The 23,588-nt window shown below is 41.8% G+C and overlaps 2 protein-coding genes across 2 annotated transcripts in view; one reads left to right on the forward strand and one right to left on the reverse strand.

Moving 5' to 3' along the window:
• Positions 1–481: 481 nt before the first annotated feature.
• On the reverse strand, positions 482–4,954 carry LOC112249725 (heat shock protein 67B1-like). Its single transcript, XM_024419501.2, has 4 exons — positions 4,372–4,954; positions 3,751–3,814; positions 3,345–3,465; positions 482–1,472 (listed from the first exon to the last, which is right to left on the reverse strand). The coding sequence occupies exons 1-4, from the start codon at positions 4,823–4,825 to the stop codon at positions 804–806; spliced, it is 1,308 nt and encodes a 435-aa protein (XP_024275269.2). The 5' UTR covers positions 4,826–4,954; the 3' UTR covers positions 482–803.
• A 1,603-nt stretch (positions 4,955–6,557) lies between these two features.
• LOC112248871 (coiled-coil domain-containing protein 60) overlaps positions 6,558–23,588 on the forward strand; it is a 49,613-nt gene continuing 32,582 nt past the window's right edge. The window contains exons 1-4 of the mRNA XM_024418239.2: positions 6,558–7,040; positions 9,941–10,018; positions 10,459–10,535; positions 16,437–16,685. Of these exons, the coding sequence (XP_024274007.1) occupies positions 6,747–7,040; positions 9,941–10,018; positions 10,459–10,535; positions 16,437–16,685 (698 nt within the window). The 5' untranslated portion in view covers positions 6,558–6,746. The remainder of the gene's footprint in view (positions 7,041–9,940; positions 10,019–10,458; positions 10,536–16,436; positions 16,686–23,588) is intronic.

Raw genomic sequence — 23,588 nt, forward strand, 5'->3', positions numbered from 1 at the left:
TGTGTAAACACAAACTCACTTCCTTGGCAACTTCTTTCACAGCAGCATTACTTAACAGCTCTGCGCCGGTCCGCAAAGCGCAAGAAGTATCACTGTCCTGACTTCTACAGAGGCCATATCACCAGAAATGCTGCAAGGCCAATGCAGACATCAGATTGACCATGCAGTGACTTTAATGCGGCCCGGCTGTACAAACATAGGTTACTGTAAGATAATATGTATCAAGAAACGTGTAAACCATGAAACGCCATGATAAAGAATCCATGTTCCTATGTACTCATGGTAGGTAAACAATTACTGTGTGGATGTGATAATCAACCATCTAGAAAAGGTTATTTGGAGGTCAGCATGTCAATATGAGGAACAAGGAATACCAAAGCATATGGAATATTGATTGTAAATCGCTCTGGAAAAGATTGTATGCTACATGACTTAAACATAATGTAAATGAATGTGACACTACAATTGGACATAGCTTTAGCCTTTTTCTTTTGCCATTGGTTTATTGGAGCGCCAAAGTGTGAGTATGTATGTGGGTCTTCACATACATACAGAGTCAGGGTATATTTAGTTATGCAAGCTTTTGCTGCTGGCTGATGATGAAGTAGCCTGGTCCCAGATCTGTTTGTGCTGTCTTGCAAACTCCCTATGGTCATTGTCGGCAGTGGGCAGAACAACAGATCTGGAACCAGTCCAGTCATGAGGAGGAAGACTGCAGAATGTAGGCGCGATGGGAAGGATGATTCGATTCATAGGGAATCCCTGATGGGATGATGAAATGATGGCCATGGCTCTTTTTCTTTTTACTTGGTGTACTCCTGTTGCTCCATATCAGGGTGCTCTTGGGTTTCCAGCTCCTGGGAGTGGTGGGCCACCTCTTCTGGTGGACTCATGCCTGGTTCAGGATCCTCAGGCTGTGGGAGCTCTACTGCCGTCTCCCCTGTGCCCTCCGGGTGCTGGAGCTCTCCGCCATGGTCATGGGCCTGGTCTGTGTATTCCCCCTGGTCAGACGTGACTGTGTCTGGGATGTCTGGGCTGTCAGGAGTCTTGAGGTGCTCAAAGGGCTCTGTGGAAGTCGGAAGACCTTCCTCTTCACTGGCTTCATCATCTGCGGACCCAGAGGGATGTCTCGCCATCTCCCCAGCTGGCTCAGTAGGGGTCCTCTCATCTGCATCTCCTCTCACCTCCTCATGCCTCTCGGGTCCTGCCATGTCGCTGTCTGGTTGAGCCTCTGGGTGAGCCTCTTCTCCAGGGACTTCCCGTGCGAACTCATCCCAGCGCTCGAGTGCCTTAGTTGGTGGTAGTATGCCAGGTTCTGTGGGGGTGAAGTCAGCGGCCTCCAGGGACACAGGAGCCACAGCAGGGGCAGATGGAGAAGGCTGGGGCTCCCGGGTCTCTGTGTCTGGCTCGGTAGTCCTCTCTGGCTTGGCACCACCCTTCTCTCCCTCTTCACTTATGTCCTCCTTCTCCACCTAAAGAGACATATACAGTGGGGCAAAAAAGTATTTAGTCAGCACCAAGTGTGCAAGTTCTCCCACTTAAAAAGATGAGAGAGGCCTGTAAATTTCTTCATAGGTACACTTCAACTATGACAGACAAAATGAGAAAAAAAGTCCTGGAAATCACGTTGTAGGATTTTTTATGAATTTATTTGCAAATTATGGTGGAAAATAAGTATTTGGTCAATAACAAAAGTTTATCTCAATACTTTGTTATATACCCTTTGTTGGCAATGACAGAGGTCAAACGTTTTCTGCAAGTCTTCACAAGGTTTTCACACACTGTTGCTGGTATTTTGGCCCATTCCTCCATGCAGATCTCCTCTAGAGCAGTGATGTTTTGGGGCTGTTGCTCTGCAACACGGACTTTCAACTCCCTCCAAAGATTTTCTATGGGGTTGAGACCTTTAAATGCTTCTTACGAAGCCACTCCTTCGTTGCCCGGGCGGTGTGTTTGGGATCATTGTCAGGCTGAAAGACCCAGCCACGTTTCATCTTCAATGCCCTTGCTGATGGAAGGAGGTTTTCACTCAAAATCTCACGATACATGGCCCCATTCATTCTTTCCTTTACACGGATCAGTCGTCCTGGTCCCTTTGCAGAAAAACAGCCCCAAAGCATGATGTTTCCACCCCCATGCTTCACAGTAGGTATGGTGTTCTTTGGATGCAACTCAGCATTCTTTGTCCTCCAAACACGACGAGTTGAGTTTTTACCAAAAAGTTATATTTTGGTTTCATCTGACCATATGACATTCTCCCAATCTTCTTCTGGATCATCCAAATGCTCTCTAGCAAACTTCAGACGGGCCTGGACATGTACTGGCCTAAGCAGGGGGACACGTCTGGCACTGCAGGATTTAAGTCCCTGGCGGCGTAGTGTGTTACTGATGGTAGGCTTTGTTACTTTGGTCCCAGCTCTCTGCAGGTCATTCACTAGGTCCCCCAGTGTGGTTCTGGTATTTTTGCTCACCGTTCTTGTGATCATTTTGACCCCACAGGGTGAGATCTTGCGTGGAGCCCCAGATCGAGGGAGATTATCAGTGGTCTCGTATGTCTTCCATTTCCTAATAATTGCTCCCACAGTTGATTTCTTCAAACCAAGCTGCTTACCTATTGCAGATTCAGTCTTCCCAGCCTGGTGCAGATCTACAATTTTGTTTCTGGTGTCCTTTGACAGCTCTTTGGTCTTGGCCATAGTGGAGTTTGGAGTGTGACTGTTTGAGGTTGTGGACAGGTGTCTTTTATACTGACAACAAGTTCAAACAGGTGCCATTAATACAGGTAAAGAGTGGAGGACAGAGGGCCTCTTAAAGAAGAAGTTACAGGTCTGTGAGAGCCAGAAATCTTGCTTGTTTGTAGGTGACCAAATACTTATTTTCCACCATCATTTGCAAATAAATTCATAAAAATTCCTACAATGTGATTTTCTGGATTTTTTTTCTCATTTTGTCTGTCATAGTTGAAGTGTACCTATGATGAAAATTACAGGCCTCTCTCATCTTTTTAAGTGGGAGAACTTGCACAATTGGTGGCTGACTAAATACTTTTTTGCCCCACTGTAGCAGTAAAGAACATAAAATAAACATACAGGTTATGATTAAGGGTCATGTATCTATTTGTGTTCTCATGTATGTGACAGATAACAATAAAAAGGACATGGACAGACACAGAGATACAGTTTTGTTATTACTCCAAACTGGGATATACCTCCTATGCTTCCGACTTCCTATTCCATACCGTACTTTATTTTAAGTGTCGAAGGCAAGGAATTGTCCAACACAGACAATTAGTACTATATACAGTTGAATTTCTTGTTTCGCCTCTAGTTAGTTGTTCACCTGACCTGAATGGGAATGATGACGTCAGCAGGGATGGTGGGATCAAGAAGTGAAGCTTCCACAGTCAGGATGCCATCACCAGACAGAGAGGAGTGGATGATCTTAGGATCAATACCTTTTGGGATCCTGGGACAGCACACAATCATGTTATCATACACATACAATGAATACAATATTACAATACATAATGTTTATAATTCATCATGTATATAAGTACAGTACTCATAAGATTAATTTATAATGTCATAAACATTAGTTTTGCTTTATGTTGGTGTAAACAGTAGTGTAAAATTTGTATTCTAAAAACGATGTGTCTCTTCTTGCTACATTAAAATGTATAATACAAACTGGTGAAGCTTAAATACATTTCTCAAATTCTGAATATCAATAAGCTTTCTTGTGTAAACTCACGTGTATCTCCTGGTAAAGCGTCTAGCAATAAAGCCATGCTTGTCTGGTCTCTCCTCGTGTTTCCCTAAGGAAGAAATATAAATTATATTAGCAATATGAATACCCACAGAGGATCTAGACATTAACACTGAGGAGGTGTCCCAAATGACACTCGGTTCCCTTTGTATTCCACTACTTTTGACCGAGACCCATTGGGTAGTGCACTATATAGGGAGTAGGGTGCCATTTTGGAAAAATTGATTGCTGTGCCACCATAGTCCTACTCTCTTAATTTCCCTGAGCTGTTGTGTTCCACTAACTCACTCAAACTCTGTCCTGTGGGCATCCTGTCTAAACACCAGACTGTTTATGGTTTGATTGTATAGAGTGAAGCTTCTCCATACATCTTTACAACACTGAAGCAAATCAGTCTCAGTACACACTATTGTTGTATAACATAACAGCAGTGTTTTGTTCAACACAGCAGCCCTTTACTTTATAATATACTTTGTCTGTGCTATAAAATAAGCATATAATGTCAGTTTCATTACACTGTATGCATCTATTCTGTAACAAAAGAGTAGCATTTCAGTATACATTTCAGTATACATTTCAATAGCTTCGCTACAGGTGTAGGCCTACCTCCGATTTCCAGGAAGCCTTCCCGGGTCCTGAGAGTGATCTCTACAGGGGAGAAGTGACTGACGTCCAGGGTGATCCTCCACTTGTACCCCTCCTCCCGGACCTCTGACAGCCCTTGCAACCCTGCAGACTCTGCCCTGCTCAGCCTGGGGCCTGGCTGGTGCATGGAGGAGGCCGGGACCAGGAAGGAGGGCACCAAGAGGGGGGGAGAGGGCATGTACCCAGGCCAGGAGCTGGCCGCCAGGCGTCTATGGATGTTATCTATCCAGCTAAATTCACGGAGGTCTCCGGCCTCTAGGAATGGTGGCAGGCCAAAGTCCTGGTTGGGGAGGAGGCAACTGGGGCCCGGGGACTGCCACCAGCTCCGGAGGGCAGACCAGAAAAAGTCCTGGGAGTTGTGGGGACGTGATGGTGCCGATGGGGCCGCTGTGTACGCTTTGGTCTGCTCGGTCATGATTCAGAAAAAATATTTGAGGAGCAAATAAGAAATGCAGAAGTCGTCTTTAATGAGGAAGAGTCGCAGGAGGATTAATTCTTATAACAAAGGAGAGGAGGGGTTTCAGAAGAGAAGAAGCACTGTGCAGTGAAGACCAAGAAGTCTCTAGGGCTCTTTATATACCCTCACTGTCTGTTTTAGCACTTATTAAGCACTAATGGTTATCCTATGAGAGGGGAATGTGAGGGTGAGGTGATGGGTGCGCCTCAGAGTCAGGGCCAGGGAGAAGGGGTCATACACTCTGGCACCCTATTCCCTTTATAGTGCACTACTTTAGGGTGCTAGTCAAAATGGCTCTGGTCAAAAGTAGTGCACTATATAGGGAATAGAGTGCCATTTGGAATGCAAACAGAAACAGAACTAATTACAAGTATTTATAACTGTGAGGGGGAAATGGCAAATAGCTGCTGGATGACTCCCGACTCTGTACGAGTTGGAGGAGCATAGTCCTGCCCCGGCTGTGAGAGCTCCAGCCCATCATCTCACGTCTGTGTGTGTGTGTGTGTGTGTGTGTGTGTGTGTGTGTGTGTGTGTGTGTGTGTGTGTGTGTGTGTGTGTGTGTGTGTGTGTGTGTGAGGTGGAGGAGGTCTTGTCCAGGCCCAGCCCCGACTGTGACAGACCTGGCCAATCTTCTCACGCTCTAGTGATCTTTATTCTCTCTATAGGGTCTCAGCTGTATGATGAAAGGTGTGTAAGTCAGGCCCTTTTCAAATACTTCCTTCCTCCCTTTCATCCTTCCTTCCTACCTTACCCGAAGAAATCCCTTATCTGATATGATTGGCTATGTGAACGCTATGTGATAGAATCATTGCTTAGACCTATCCATTTGTGTTAGATCAGTGATTATTTCAAGGTAGGGAGAGAGGAAGGAAGGGTGTGTGTTTCCAACAGGACATCAGTGTGTATCCTCAGAGTTGAGTCACAGCTCATAGAGATGCTGTTTGTTTTGGAGCATGAAATGCCTCCCGTGGGAATTTAGGATCGAAATGTTCTGTGTCATCTAAAATATTTTTGTGCAGTGTGTGTGTGCATGTGTGTGTTCATGTGTGTGTGCTTGTGTTGATTTGGTGTGTGTGCCCTCTGAAAAGCTTATTTTTATTCGTTTTGGCAGTTTTCAGTGGGGTTATTAGCATTCCCATCTTTTATCAGCTATGACAGAGTTGTAATTGTTTCATCTGTGAGACGCCTTGAGATACTGACACACTGTCCATTGGAGCACAAACCCGATAGAACAGATGTCTCTGTCATTCAGCAAGTTTCTACTTCAAGGAGCAGGCAAGATGTTGTTAGCAGAGGTTGAATTGGGGTTTTGTGGAAGATTGCTGCTGTTTACAATTCCCCACTGTCTTCTTCTAGACGACTAATATAAACTCTGGACAAGATTGTGAATGCATGGAGGAAAGTAATGATAGGTATATCTTCAAAAGGATGTTAGAGATTTACAGTGGTGAAAGTCCTACTAGGCATGTGCATGTGTTATTGTACCAACAGTAACATCCTCAAAAAGTCATTGAATAATAAATAATATAAGAGAAAGCTATCCATATTCCCAGGAATCCCATACAAGCATGTGCATTGTTATTGTGTTTTCGAGATAGTTGGGCCTGCCATGACATATAGACTACCACCTTGCACTTTCTGTGTGGGCTGAGTTTCTCTGTAACCACGGGAGACAGGGTCCTACAACAAAAATGCGTGTGGTTCAATGTAGACGCCGGTGCCAAAGTCTAACAGCCCATTCTGCGGTTTCTTATTTTTATTTTCAAAGATAATCATGGCAATTTCAATAAAAAAACATTGAGTGCTACGATATATTTTAAAAACGAGGCCTACACAACGTTTTGTCTACAACTTGAAAGCTTTGTCTGGTGTTGTTACAATGACGACTCATCGAAATACAGCACTAGACCCGCGTCACTTCGTAATAATCAAACCGCTTCCGATTCTTAAACCGTCGGGAGAAATGCGCCAGGCCCGGAGCAGAACGGTGTGGTCCGCCTGTCAGCCGAACAGGGAGCAGGTGTTCTGGGATAACTATCACCGACGACAGTGGCAGCTGAGCCGGCAGGGCTATAGAGCAGCCCCCTGGAGACCCTATGAGGAGGTCGGACAACCGCTCTACCTTGAAACCAAGAGACTCATACTAGAATCACTGGGACAACCTGTGGAAGAGGTGATTGTTTCCCCCTGGCCTTGTATGTATCTGGAGATTGTGTCTAATTGAATAAGAATAATTTAGGCTACTGAGTAGGCCTAGTTTAATTATGTGACAGTTTATGGTAGGCCAGCCTAAATAGCTCTCAAAGTATGCCTAAATATTTATTATCCTTCATACGACTACCATGTAGCCTACTGCCAGTTCCATTACACTAGGCCATGACACTCAATCACAACATGAATTAGCATTTTTTGACACTAAAATTAACACCTATGTTTTTTGCCAGTATATCATAATAATGATGATTGAAGATGAAAGTTTTAGTTATTGGATAAGTAATGTATTATTATTTCATCTTTCTTCCTTCTCTCTCTCTCCCTCGTGCGCACTGTCTCTCTCGCTCTCTCCTTTCATGTACCCTCTTTTCTACCGTTGAACTCGGTTTCCCTGTATGCAAGTAATATTTTCTCTCTGGTGGGCGGTGGTGTGTGTGTTTGTGTGATGTGTCTGAGCACTCATTTCATGGCATCCTGTCTATCTCCTCATTTATCAGTCCTGTCCCCTTGGACTGACCGGGCCATTCAGCGTCTCACACACACACACACACACACACACACACACACACACACACACACACACACACACACACACACACACACACACACACACACACATACCCTCAGGCCTGACACGTAACTCCATTTACTGTTAATGGACAGTGATCCTCTGCGCTGAACAGATCAGTGACACGGAGAGTGTGTCTGTCTGTCATCACAAATCAAATACTTCCTCAGCCCCAGCTCTCATGCCTCAGAATTACATCAAAAACCCTTCTCAATTCTGTCCCTAGCCACCCAAAGCAAGAGGGTTCGGCTCAGTGAAAGATGCAGACACACATTGGCCAGTTTACTTTAACCAGCCTCTGTGGGATTCCAGTAGCTATGAGATTTTCCCATTTAATGTTATCCCATCTAGACCTTTTGTCTATAGAGTGAATATTCCATATCCTGTTTAGATAATGCATAGGCATGGAGGCCCATTGTTTGTCTTCCTCTATACACAGCCTCTCTACATAGTCCCTAATAAATGCATCTGAAGTAAGACATAGGAGGGCGGGCTCCATTTATAAGGCGATTATACCTGTGCTTTAGGCTAGCAGCAGAGGCCATCACAGCAAATCAACAGGCTTTAAGTAGCAGCAGCAGATACATGGGGTATTGGCACCTAACACATCATTGGATAATGTGAAATGGGTGGTTTATTCCTGTGGACATTGCATTCATCATAGTTATCGGGGACGCTCAGTTGCTGAGGCAGCTAGGCAGCTTGCCTGGCGAGCAGAGCGGAGGGAGGAGGCAGAGTCCACATTAAAAGTGACAACATTAAAATGGAGAGGAGGCTTATATTCTTGAATGCTGGAACATTGGTCTCCCCCCTCTCTTTCTCGTTCTCTCTGTCTCTGTCTCGTTGGAGTCATCTCATTCACGTAGTGTCAGAAGCAGTAGGAGACAACGATGATATAACGTTAATCTTACATGAGGAATTGCTATTTATTCACTGAGTTGCATCCCTTGTATTGTGTTAGTGAAGACTCAGTTGTGTGATCAATTGTTACAAAGGCTGTATTGAGCAGTCGTACTACACCTACCATAGGAGACTGATGATGGGAGGACAGCTCATAATAATGTCCGGAACGGTGTGAATGGAATGGCATCAAACACATGGAAACCATGTGTTTGATGTACAGTGTCCTCTTTAATTTGAGCGTATTTTCATCCCATATCAGGATATTTTTGTACATAGTCCCCCCATTTTAGGGGACTAAAAGTATTCGAAATGGTTCACCCGATATGGATGAAAATACACTAAAATTAAAGCTGACAGTCTGCACTTTCACCTCATAGTCATTGTATCATGTCAAATACAAAGTGCTGGAGTACAGACAGATGTTTTAAATTTGGTTTTATTTACAGCAGTGTCTATTAATTGTCCAAATGCATAGGCGCTTTCCCACTCTATATTGCTATAGAATTTTCACAAATGCCTTAGTATACGTAATTCCCAAATATTCTGAGAATTTATGAAAATTACCATATCTAAGTGGTCACTTGTCAGAAAATGTTTTTAAAAGTGTCATATTCTTCCTGGGGTTGTATATGAACAGATTTTAATAAGATTTCATGTTGCTAAAATGCTGTCAGTTCCACTTTAAATACAACAATGTTTCATACACGTAAGTTATTTTTAAAGAGACAACAGTAAGCACACTGCAATAAAAAACACAGTTCCACTCACCAGATGATGATCAATTAAAACTTAACTTCTTGTTGAAAGTTATTCTTGAAAAGGGAGAAGCTAACAAATTAGCAACTTCATCCTCTGCTGCAGCCACTGCAAACTAGCCGACAACAAAAGCTAGCTAGCTAGACTGTGGGAAAACTACTGCTCGCTATTGCGCAGTTACCTGTTGGCCTTCAAGAAAGGAGAAGTTTCCATTCGTTTTCTAAAAACGGTGGCAGCACAAGGGCAGCACAAGGGCAAGCCAGAGTCAGATCCGGGAGGGAGTGGTCTGCGACATGCCTCACTGTGATGAATGAACGACCTGTCAACTCCCCAGTCTCACACCCTGCCTCTCTACTCTCTCAGAAATTAGCAGCAACAGGCTAGAGTTTGAATTAGCCAAAGGGCTTTAGGGCCTATCTTTATCTGTGGAAGTCATGCCTTATGATTTACTGAGAGTTAGGAGTATGATGATATGAACCATCCTCTGGCACCTTTGGGGCAGTCTAGGAGGCGTCATCGACATCTACGTATGCTATACATTGTCCTGCTACTGTATGTGAATGTTGTGATTAACAGACCACATCAGCCCATCCCTCTCTTACAGACGTTTCCTCTTGTTTATTTTATTACAGGCTTCAAAGGCTGATCTCTTACCAGAAGAGGATGTGCCTGTTTGCACCACTCCATCAGATTCCCCAGGAGCAAACAAGGTGTGTGTGTGCGTGTGCGTGTGTGTGCGCGTGTGTGCGTGTGTGTGTGCGTGTTAAGGAAACAAGTTATGCCTGTTCTCAGTTTTAGTTTTTGTTTGTTATCTTGTATATACACTTACATTTGCCTTTACTGCATAATTTTGAGTAGGCTATAGAGCCTTTATATGAAATGCTGCTCGATTATGCAGAGGGATTAATTGTGTGATTATCTGTCATTTCTATGAGCGATGTAGCATTAGCACATTAGCAACACAATATTTTCTCCTGGCCCGCCGCCTGGCTCTTAGCCACCAGAGGTCAGACGAGGAAACACACACACTAGTCGACTCCGCCGAGGCTTTTTACGCAAATAAGGGTTGTTCAGAGCTACAGTGTTAAAAACTGTCTGCTTGTCCTTTTGTTTGTTGTTGATGTTGTTGTTTGATGTTGTTGTTTTCTAGAGCTTGCCATTTCGTTGCCCCCAGGCAGGGAAGAGAGAGGATGCAGTATCTCTTAGGAAGCATCTGGGCCATACCAGGTGAGGCTGGTGTGTGTGTGTGTGTGTGTGTGTGTACATTTTTTTACCAGAGACTATCTATTGACTCTGCCAAATTTAATTTCACATATTTCCATCAGCACATCTCGATACATCACATTTTCTGTAGATAAGCCAGTATTTATCACACTTATACAAAAATGTAATCACTCATATTTTAAAGCTCCTGAACAGTCGTTCTGAAAAATACTTTTTCTCTAATGGCTAACTATCAGGAAGTTTGAAAAGCCAGGCTGAGTGGGCGGGTGCTTATATTCATGAGCTCGCCTTAACTGACAGCTCTTTGAAACACCTACTGTATGTCAAGCAACTTAGATACAGTGAGCAGTGTTGCAGTAAAATCATCTAAAGTAAATTTGGCGATAGCAACTCAAACTCAAAGCAACTCAAACAACATTGACATTGCATCAATTACCTATTTTTATTTTTTACATATATCTCCCGTTTGGCATGTCTCTTGTGATACGGTTCACAGCAGCACTGACGCATGTGTTGACTTGACAACTGCGTCAGAATTTTGAACGACCCTTCCCCCCATTTTGTTCCATGCTGGCTGAAGACCTAGCTAGCCAGTAACAAGCTAGCGCCAGATACAGATGAAAGAGAAAACATATACAGTAAGTATCTTTGCCGGGTCAGCAGGGTAGCCTAGTGGTTAGAGCCTTGGACTAGTAACCGGAAGGTTGCAAGTTCAAACCCCCCAAACCCCCAAGCTGACAAGGTACAAATCTGTTGTTCTGCCCCTGAATAGGCAGTTAACCCACTGTTCCTAGGCTGTCGTTGAAAATAAGAATTTGTTCTTAACTGACTTGCCTAGTAAAATAAAAAACAAAGTAGATGAAAAGGGTAAACTTCCTATTATATTTGCTGACTCTCTACAGTCAATTCTTTGGACCAGTAGAGTAGCTATTAAGCTGTATAAACCACACCTCTAAATTATGTAAGAGAATATCATGTTACCATTAGTGTATTAAAATGAGAGTTAAGGTGATGTGTCACCTTTTATCCCTAGTAATGAATCCAAGTGTTTAACATGGGGGAGGAGACCAGTAACTTTATGATTCAACTTTATCAATATAGAAGCAACAGTCATTTTTCATACTTTGATCATCATACTTTGATCTGGTATTCTTTCAAATATCAGCACATTTCATGAAAACGTGATTTGGACTGTTCATTACCTTTAATACACATCTCTACATTACATAGATAAATGTCATGGTCAGGATGACAATGCATCCACTTTCTTATATCAACAGTTGTGGTCAATGGGCTGTTTTACAAGACCACTAAAAAACAAATTAAATTATGTTTAATTCATCAAACAAACATGTAAATGTAAATGAGGTTGGATGAAGAAACTGCATAGGCAACAAAATGCGACCCAAATGGTACCCTATTTGAAAATATAGTGCATACCTTTTGACCAGGGCCCATAGGGGTCTGGTCAAAGGTAGTGCACTACGTAAGGAATAAATAGGGTGGCAATTGGGGCACAACCATGGTTACTATCAAGTATCATGTGATGTGAAACAGATTTCCCCATTGAAGTGCTGACTGATGTGGCATTTGAGAAACAGGCAGCCCTGTGATGTATGATGTAGATATCTGGAGAGATGCTTGGCGAGCCATGAGAAGATCTGATTATACATAACAAGGAATCCCAGTGGAGAATACATACCACCAGAGATACTGATGTATTCAGTCATACTAGAGGAATAGAAGCTGTGCATATGACTACCATGATTATTAAAGGGTGTGTCCCAAAAGGCACCCTTTTCCTTAATGTAGCGGATTACTTTTGACCAGGGCCCATAGGGCTCTGGTCAAAGGTAGTGCACTATGTGAAGGGACAGAACCCTTTAATAATCACAGTAGTCATATGCAGAGCTTATATTCCCCTGGTATGACTGAATACATCAGTATCTCTGGTGGTACGTAATCATGTGTTTTCTGTCAACAAAAAATGGCAACATACTAATAACAAAATGACCATTTTTGTGATATGATAAGAGAATTACCTGGTACCATATTATATTTCATTTTATGGGGTACGAAACTACCTGCGGTATTTCTTCTGCATACAATATGACAATACAAAAAATAGGGTATAAAGTCTTCCCAGATATAAAAAGACAGTAAAGGGTAGGCTATTGCCACTTAGAAACAAACACTGAAACCCCTCTCTATTATTTGCACTGAGGGAAAACAGACACTATTCATTAGGACTATTTGTCTTTTTCTCTCCCTCTGAAACAGTAACCTTTCCTCTCCTCAAACACCTGTATGAATTATTCAATAATCTGGGTTTTATAAGAAGCTGTCAGAAATGTCAGCCGTTTTAGGGACGCCCTTGGATGTCCTGAGAGGGTGTAGTCTGTCTGCACGCCCTGTGGCGAGGCTGAGAGTTGTTATATACACACACACTCACAGACACACACACACACACACACCAAATGCCACGTCTGGTCTGTGCCAGGTATCTGCTGCCCGCAGGACACAGGGATGAGAATATTCAACTGACATTCTGTTACATTTCAACACTACATTGAGAGGATAGAATACTGGGATCAATTCCATTTCAATTCCTGTCAGCTGAATTGGACATAGAATTTCTCCATAGGACTGCAATTCAATCCCTTAACTACCTATAATGTAGGTGGAATTTACCCCAACCATTACCATTTAGGACAGACCTTGTTCTGAACCAGGTTCTAACTGAAACAAAGTGGATCTTTTCCCATTTCTCCCTTTTACATGAAGAGCCATTTCAGATTGGCCTTCTCTCTGTATAGGGACACAAAGCTTCACTGCCAAATCACTGTATCGCTCCTTCTCAACTTGTCATGTCCTGACCTTAGTTCCTTTTGTATGTCTCTATTTTAGGTTGGTCAGGGCGTGAGTTGGGGTGGGCAATCTATGTTTTGTTCTTGTGTTTATATTTCTATGTGTTTGGCCTGGTATGGTTCCCAATCAGAGGCAGCTGTCAATCATTGTCTCTGATTGAGAACCATACTTAGGTAGCCTGTTTTCCCACTTTTGTTTGTGGGTGGTTATTTTCCATTTCAGTGTTTTCACCATACGGGACTGTTTCGGTTTTCCTTTATTCTCTTGTTTGTTTGTTTTCTGTGTTCAGTGTAATAAATATGACGAACACTTACCACGCTGCATATTGGTCCGATATTTCATACTCCTCAGACGAAGAGGAGAACCGTTACACAACTTGTGAACTACATGCCGTTGGTTGCCTAGCAACAGGCTAACTGCTACCTAATACCTCTTCTGATCTGACCTGTTGAAGAAATCAAATCACTTCAATTTCCCCAACAGTCAAGGAAGAGTAACGCTGCTCATTTACCAACCGAACACTGTGAATTATTTAAACGACTGTAAAGAGTTCCTTTCATACGTATTGGCATATCACCTATATTAAACACCCTTTTTCAATGTTTCTGTCACCTTTGGCATAGTCTCGCCTGCCAGACTCATAACAAACTTTTGCGCTGTTCTATTTTTTTGGGGGTGGGGGGGGGATTTGCTAATATCAGGTTTAGGCCAAGTTTTGAGGCTAGCAAAATGATATTGATTGGAAGCTCAATACTTACAGGATGTTAAACGTACATCACTGAAATCAATGGAACACTAGACCTGATCTGAACTCTGCCCTGTGTGTTTAATAAACAAGCAGCCCTATTAGCCTTCTTTAAGATGCATTTTAAGCATTGGAGTTCCAATATTCTAAAGACACAGCAATATAACCTACACACATTATCTGCATCCCAAAAGGCACCCGACTCCCTAGTGTACTTTTTTGGAGAATAGGGTGCCATTTGGGATGAAGACTAATTGAATCAGCGGTGACTCTCTGGCTTCAACACCTGAGATGTAAGGGCAATGGTAGACTCAGACACTGCCTTTGTCTAGTCAAGGGCACTTTCATACCGTAACACAAAGACAAATAGAGAGATACTTGCACACTGTCCATACACACAACACTGGGCTGTTGCTGTCAACAGTATGTGGGGAACACCATATGGCAACTGATCTGAGAATGTGTTGCTGCTGTGATGCTATGATTCACTACAGATGCTGAGAGATGGATAGAAAGATGCTTTGATAAAGGCATGGCAGCATTCTGGATTAAGACATGGCGCATGGGGATTTGGATAGGGAGAGTCACCGATCTGGAGTGGGCTGTGGTATCACAAATAGAGCAAGCAGGGAATGCTTCAGATTTAAGCAATGTTCAGCCTGAAACAAATTAACATTCAAGAGTTCAAACACTGATGCCCTCCATGAATGTGTGTGTGTGTGTGCCTGTGGGCGTGCCTTGTGTGTGTGCGTGCGTGCATGAACAGTGATGTCGTCCGAATATGCAGCGTTTGTCTGTTTGGCTCCGCTCCTGGGGGAAGTATTGCCAGCCAGCTGCTCACTAGATGAGGAATAATGAATCACACAGGACGGCTCTAACGTATACAAGGAATTGTCCTTGTTGTTGTCCTGTCTGACTTGAAGGAGAAAATTATTCCACAGTGGTGTCTATTTATCTCATCTCGGGTCATATAATGACACAAGTAGAAGATGTTTTGTGTTCAAGATCAGTTAAATCTCCACAAGTAGTCATTTTGGAAAATGTGCATTCTATTATAGCTTTAGTTAAGACCAATGCTTGACCAGCACTTACAGTAGGCCTGTACTGTAGTATATAATTGGAGATGTATACTCCATTCTAGCAGACACACTTATGCAGAGCAATTTGGGTTAAGGGCCTTGCTTGAGGACACGTCATCTGCTTTTTCACTTAGCCTGCATTGGGGTTTGAACCAGTGACCTGTTGGTTACTGGCCCAATGCTCTTAACCACTAGGCTAAATGCTGCCCTCCGTCTTTAAGAAAGGCTAAATGCTGCCCTCCAGCTTTAAGAAAGACTAATGCGTGACCAGCAGTAAGCCTGTACTGTAGTGTACGATTGCGACCTATACTCCATTCTAGCAGATTATTAGAAGCAATAGAATCATGCTCTTCGCCCAACTACCAAGGCTCCTTACTCATGTGTGATGATTAAGGAAAACTGAGGCATATTACAGTTCATTCAGCCGCAAAGTCAAACCATGGCTATGATACTTGTGTGCCTGCATGTGTATCCGTGTGTTCGTGCATCCATGTGTGTGCATGCCTGCGTATCCAAGTGTGTGTGTTTTAATTTCCAGTAAGTAATGACGCATGCAGCCACCGGTGAAAACCAGCAGACATGGTTTGGAAAGGAAGGGAAAGGTTATGGGCAGGTGCTAAATCACTGTAATGAAACCATTAGTTTGCCACACGTCACGTATTTCTCCCCAAATTCTCTATTTAGGATTATAATTTCAGCCTCTGTGATGATTTAGGGACTTGGTCCACTCTGATAGGTGTGATTTCAAGACCTGGCCCACTCCGATTGGTGTGATTTAAAGACCTGGTAACTTCATAAAGCTGTGATCTATGACAGGGTATATGTTGTCTGCTTAGGAATTAATTACACAGGTGATGCACATCCTCAATTGACTGCTGTATATGGAGTCAGTCCTATTCTATTTTTGGGTTGGGGCTATTTTCGGTCACTGTAGTAGGGGATTTAACATATTTGTGACTCTTTTTGTGTAAGTAACAGAAGTGGTTTCTGAGAATGTTGGTGGCATGACTAAATAAAGTAAATATTTTAAGTAAATCTGCCTGAAACCTGAAGAATTGTGTTATCTGCCTAAGTTATTGCCTAGGCTTCAGGTTTTAATACAATCTTGTGACATGTAGATTACCCACTCTCAAGCCCAGTCACATGCTGTATCGGTATGTACAGTATCCATATACTCATCTCGTGTGTGTGTGTTATGTCTCTATCCCCCAGCCGTTTGGTGTCAGCTGTCAGACAGGGCCGGGGTTACTTCCACCTCCTCCAGAAGAAGGAGAAGGAACAGGAGGAGGCGCAGCAGAGGGAGCAGAAGAGGAAAGAGGAGTGGCAGCGTGTCCAGCCCCGACCTCCCTGCTCAGAGTCTGACTCTGACAGCGACCCAGGGAGGAAGAAGGCCCAGTCAGCTCGACCTTTCACCCCCATCCACCGCTCCCTGACTTCCCCTCAGGCCTCTGAGCCAACACAGTGAGTCCTCACCCTGTACTGTACATCACGTAATACAGTGATACCCTTCTTCACCTTATGTTTAAAGGTGTAATATGCAGAAATTGCTCTGCCATTTCCTGGTTGCTAAAATTAGATATTTTCAATAACCAAAACTATTGTAATTTCAGCTGCTTGAAGCTGGTGTACGAAACCAAAAGTAAAAGATGCAAAAACGAAAATGAAGAATGGGAAGCATAGAAATATCGCACATAGAACAGATTTACCGCTTCTTAGTCTTGCGTTCAATTAAAATGACAGATCTATACCTCAAATTTCTATGTGAATTTGGTCAGGTCACCGAAAAAGTTACATATTGCTGCTTTAAATATATGATGATGTATCACTGAGGTTCAAAATACACTTTAGCAAGGTACTATACAGCATCATAGTATTCTATAATATATAGCAGGTGATTAAATGTTTATATAACTTACAGTGCCTTCAGAAAGTATTCACACCCTTTTTCCAAATGTTGTTGTGTTACAGCCTGAATTTAAAATGGATTAAATTGAGATATTTTATCACGGGCGTACACACAATACCCCATAATAATCTTAGAGGAAAACCAGGTTCAGTCTGCTTTCCACCAGACACTGGGAAATGAATTCAGCTTTCAGCAGGACAATAACCTAAACCACAAGGCCAAATCTACACTGGAGTTGCTTACCAAGAAGACTGAATATTCAAGTGGCAGTTTTGACTTAAATTGACTTGAAAATCTATGGCAAGACCTGAACATTTTTGTCTGGCATTGATCAACAAGCTTGAATAATTTTGAAAAGAATCATGGGAAAGTGTTGCGCAATCCAGGTGTAGAAAGCTCTTAGAGACTTACCAAGAATGACTAAAAGCTGTAACTGCTGCCATAGATGGTTCTACAAGGTATTGACTCAGGGGTATGAATACTTATTTAAATGAGATCTTTCTGTATTTCATGTCCAATAAATTTGCAAGAAATACTAAAAGCATGTTTTCACTTTGTCGTTATGGGGTATTGTGTGTAAATTGTTGAAAAAATATACACTTAATCAATTTTGAATTCAGGCTGTAACAAAACAAAATGTGACTTACGTTAATGAGTATAAATACTTTCTGAAGGCACTGCAGAGCTGCTAACTCTCACGCATTGGCCGTGAGACACGCATTTGACCCCCTCCTCATGCCACACCTCTTATATCTCACGCATTAAAAAGTACTGGTTTTCAATTTTCTAATTAGCCCATTGTATAGTCAGTGCGTTAACTTTTCAACTGTGCTCCAAATCGCTTTGAAATCGTAGCGTCTGCGCCTGCAATTTAACATTGTGAGCTGCACCTCCATCGTTGTCCTGTCTTGCCACAACACTGTAAACCATGGCACATTGCAACATATGACTGGTTTAGTTATGTCAGGGATCAAGGGGTTTGGATGCATGTTTTAAAGAAATGCCTCTCAAGATTAGAGTGGTGCTGAATGGAGAGAGAGAACATCCTCTGCTGAGTTTATAAAACTGTAAAAAGAGCAGCACGGTAGCGCTGTGTTATGTACAATGTTGTCAACAAAAGTAGGTTCTGTCCCTATTGCAGAATGCAGCCTTTTTGACAGCATGTACTAAAGTCGATTTAATCCACACTTGCATTAGTCCCCTCATTTGGTGTTTGGCTGTGACAACAATAAGGCAGCAGACAAACCTACAGTATGTTTTAGCAGGGACGTTTGGTAGGGTGACCTGATTTATAGCTAATGAAAAACATTTTTTCAAACAGATTGTGAACCCAGAAGTGTAAATTTGATTCTACAGGGGGGGGGGGCAATAAATATTAAAATCATCCAAATCATAACCAATTATGGTGTAGGGGTAGATTTATGTAATCTTGTGTTAAGGAGATATTATGATCTATTGACTTTATTTAGTCTGATCAATAGAGCAATTCTCATTCTTAACAATGGGCTAAAATGTAGGGTAATTAGTGTGCTTGTCAGCAGGAACACTACTGATATTCCCTACACGTATGTTATTATTCCACTTCTTCCCAATGTTGCCAGTGTAAACACATATTTGAAATCTGAAATGCCTACTTGTGTCTTTGGAAATGGATTACAGTTGAAGTCGGAGGTTTACATACACCTTAGCCTAATACATTGAAACTCAGTTTTTCACAATTCCTGACATTTAATCCGAGTAAAAATTCCATGTCTTAGGTCAGTTAGGATCACCACTTTATTTTAAGAATGTAAAATGTCAGAATAATAGAATAATGATTATAGAATAATGATTTATTTCAGCTTTTATATATTTCATCACATTCCCAGTGGGTCAGAAGTTTACATACACTCAATTAGTATTTGGTAGCATTGCCTTTAAATTGTTTAATTTGGGTCAAATATTTCAGGTTGCCTTCCACAAGTTTCCCACAATAAGTTGGGTGCATTTTGGCCCATTCCTCCTGATAGAGCTGGTGTAACTGAGTCAGGTTTGTAGGCCTCCTTGCTCGCACACGCTTTCTCAGTTCCGCCCACAAATTTTCTATAGGATTGAGGTCAGGGCTTTGTGATGGCCACTCCAATACCTTGACTTTGTTGTCCTTAAGCCATTTTGCCACAACTTTGAAAGTGTACTTTGGGTCATTGTCCATTTGGAAGACCCATTTGCAACCAAGCTTTAACTTCCTGACTGATGTCTTATGATTTTTTCAATATATCCACATAATTTAGCTGCCTCATGATGCCATCTATTTTGTGAAGTGCACCAGGCCCTCCTGCAGCAAAGCACCCCCATAACAAACAGTTATATTTTTGTTTCATCAGACCAGAGGACATTTCTCCAAAATTTACGATCTTTGTCCACATGTGCAGTTGCAAACCGTAGTCTGGCTTTTTTATGGCGGTTTTGGAGCAGTGGGTTCTACCTTGTTGAGTGGCCTTTCAGGTTATGTTGATATACGACTCGTTTTACTGTGGATATAGATACTTTTATACCTGTTTCCTCCAGCATCTTCACAAGGTCCTTTGCTGTTGTTCTGGGATTGATTTGCACTTTTCACACCAAAGTACGTTCATCTCTAGGAGACAGAACGCATCTCCTTCCTGAGCGGTATGACGGCTGCATGGTCCAATGATGTTTATACTTGCGTACTGTTGTTTGTACAGATGAACGTGGTACCTTCAGGCGTTTCGAAATTGCTCACAAGGATGAACCAGACTTGTGGAGGTCTACAATTTTTTTCTGAGGTCTTGGCTGATTTATTTGGATTTTCCCATGATGTCAAGCAAAGAGGCATTGGGTTTGAAGGTAGGCCTTGAAATACATCCACAGGTACACCTCCAATTGACTGAAATGATGTCAATTAGCCTATCAGAAGCTTCTAAAGCCATGACATAATTTTCTGGAATTTTCCAAGCTGTTTAAAAGCACAGTCAACTTGGTGTATGTAAACTTCTGACCCACTGGAATTGTGATACAGTGAATTATAAGTAAAATAATCTGTCTGAAAACAATTGTTGAAAAAATTACTTGTGTCATGCACAAAGTAGATGTCCTAACCGACTTGCCAAAAGTGTAGTTTGTCAACAAGAAATTTGTGAGTGGTTGAAAAACATGTTTTAATGACTCCAACCTAAGTGTATGTAAACTTCTGACTTCAACTGTATTTGAGGCTATGTATTTTTGCAGGCTTTCATGATACGTTTTGAATAAGTCTGACAAATAAGCATTGGATTTTAAAGAGGTACTTCACCCAAATTACAAAATACAAAATGTTTGTGTCTTTACCTTGAAAGCAGTCTATGGACAAGGAGACTGCAATCTATGATTTGGTTACCTACAGCCATCAACCATTAATATTAATATTTCCTGTGTAAAGCCTTGATGTAGTGATAACAATCCCTGGCATGTGTCGCGTACAACCTGAGAACAGGGATCTATCCCTGTTTCCTACCTTGCATCTGTTTCTCCCATTTGCCTGTTTCCCCATCTCATTCATTACTGTGTCAAACCACCCCCCAAAAACAATCATACTTTTTATTTTTTATTTAAACTTTATTTAACTAGGCAAGTCAGGTAAGAAGTTAAGAACAAATTCATATTTACAACGACGGCCTACTTTAAATTTCACCCCCCCAAAAAAAAATCTAAAAGTAACAAAGTCATCGAATTTTGAGTGTACATTTAATGTTACTGTTCAAAGCATCCTAAATACACCTACATTTGTAATTTTAAAATGTTATTTTAAAAGTTAAATCAATTGTGCAGTCTGTCTGCAGTTTTGATGAGAAAGTTTCAGGTTTGTTCATAAGATCTCAATATCTTTGCGTGGGTGTCATGGCGCTGTAAAGCAGCCTAAACAAAAGAGCTCTTTAAATGTTGTACGTATGTTTGATGTTTTTATGTGTTTTTGTTTGTTTCTTAATCAGTTTTTTTGTTTGTGATAAGTTGTTAAGTTGTTGATTGGATATATCTGGTGGTTGTTACCCACAGAATTGCAGGACTGATGACAGGTTGACTTGTCTGGTTTGGCTAGCTAGCTAGCTAGTTTGCGTTTAGAAAATGCATCTCAGCACCGGCTTCTTGATCAATGAGACCTGACTACATTATGAAAATGGCAGAGAACTTGTGGTGAGGAAGACTACTGCTCTGGGCTTTTTTGCGCTGTAGCAGCAGCAGAGGCTACACTTGTGGTTGTGGAGGAGTATGAAGTCCAGGCTAGAGAGAGATTGAGCTGAGGAGGACATTGGGGCCAGCAAGCCAACCCCATCACCTGACAATACAGGCCACAGAGAGGCAGAGGATAACATCAGAGCCAGCAAGCCAACTGCATCACCATGATCTGGCATCCACTGCATCACTGTCATCTGGCATCACCTTCATCAAACTCAGTTTAGGAGCCTGAGATTGCTGATCTACTGAGGAAGTCATACTCTATGTTTTGTTATGTCTTAAATGTGTTACCCAAGTATGCCTAGTAGGATAGGTCTACTATGCTTATGTTTGTTCATTTAAAAAAAAACACGTTATTTATGAGTACCACAGTGGAAATACGTTTTCAAACTTTTTTATGTAATCCTCAATGATTTCAAATGCATGATCCACATGTGCGGCTGTATTGTGTTTTACATTGTCAAATAAATTGATCTATCTGTAACGGCATTGCCTGATTTAAAATGCATGAGAAAATCATTAAAAGGTTTTGGATATCTAGGAATCTCTGCAATCTCGGCACCTCTGCACCTTCTGCTTGTCTCTGTCTATGTTTATCAATTTGTTCTGTGTCAAACAGAACTATGTATGTCTTTCTGTCTTCTTGTCAGTTATCCTTTTATTCCCTCTTTGTTAGTCATTACCACAACAGACCCAGGTTTAACCGGACAAATTGTCAACAGAACATGATAAATAGTTAATATTTCAGTGTCTAATTATTGTCTGACAACTATTCCTGGTTTCAGTCTTTCGGATTCATCTTATCTTTTTCGGATGTCCTTTCATAACAACTTCCATTGATGTGGCAGCTGAATCAGAGTTTGACATTTTGAAAAGCTGTCAGGTTTCTTCTCAGACAATCATTCTGGTTAGATGAGTGGGAATTGATTCATTCACACAAACAACAACTGCAGAGAGATCCCCTTACAATGGCTTATAAGACAACTTTAGCTAGATAAAGCCAGTGATCCTCTTTTAAACAGAGTAGAATTGATTGTATAGATTTCACGATTAAAAAGTAATTAGACAAAAAGGTGAACAAATGATCAAAAAAGTAGAAAGTGAGCTGTTTACATACTACAGAGAACAGGCAGAGTGAATGAAGCCAATAACAGTAGGAAGAGCCATTGAGGCAGGGAATAAAATGAAACCGCCTATCCTTTCACTCACTCTCTCTCCACCATACTGTCACCTGCAGTCAATCAGTAGTCTGTCACAATAACCAGGTTTTCATCCAACCTTTTTATGCGAGTAAAGTACATGTCCGATAAAAAAGATATGTAATGACAGGCTTGATGGAAACAGAAAATTTTTCGGTAAACTTTCCACATGTCGACAAAACAAAATATGCTAGACAAGGTGGGATCTTTTTGTCTTGGTAAAATGAATTATAGAATAAAAAACACGATCTGGCACGCACCCAGAAAAGAAGGCAACAGTGATGCCGAAACGTTTGTAAACACCCAATAAATTACTGGGCGTTTATATATGGAGTGTGCGACTCTCTTTATTTTGATAGTAAAATGAATTATGCCATAAATGTCGGTGGAAACGCTTTTATGTGCAAATATTGATAGACTATAATAACCATCATATTCGAGTACATTTGGAGTCAGGTGATGACATGATGTGTGGTCCTCCCACTACGACTCATCGGGAAAGCATACCGTTTATTAGGTTACAGATTAAATAAATAATGATGAACTTCACAGGGTGGTGAAAGTGCAAGGTGATGAGCTTGATGCTCCTTTCCAATAAATATCGAGGGTCGTATACTGGTGAGATGATAATCAATGCTTGACTGCCGTTTGACAAATACAAATAATCTAGCTCATTTGTCTTAAGATCTGGGACATCTTAATTGGGCATGGGACACAAGCTAAGGTTTGATCACCCTTTAGCTGACCACCTTTGATGAGGGTGTTTAGTGATTAAAGGCCGAAACACCCACTGATTCGAAGGCACACTACTGAGGATGTGTCCCAAAATTGACATCTTAACCCAGTCTAAGAAATAAACCTCCCATGCCACTCTGTCAACATCACGGCAAATCTCATGTGAGTGCATTCCATCTATTGGCACAATGGACAGTTTTTAACATCTCGTCCCGTGTTTTATGATTCTGATCATCTGGCCAGTCCAGTGACTGCTGTGAAAGGACAGCTGACAACATAGGAAAGTCTGTGTGACAGCTTGGAGAGACAGCT

Source organism: Oncorhynchus tshawytscha, linkage group LG04 (genome assembly GCF_018296145.1).
Source record: "Oncorhynchus tshawytscha isolate Ot180627B linkage group LG04, Otsh_v2.0, whole genome shotgun sequence".
Taxonomy (NCBI): domain Eukaryota; kingdom Metazoa; phylum Chordata; class Actinopteri; order Salmoniformes; family Salmonidae; genus Oncorhynchus; species Oncorhynchus tshawytscha.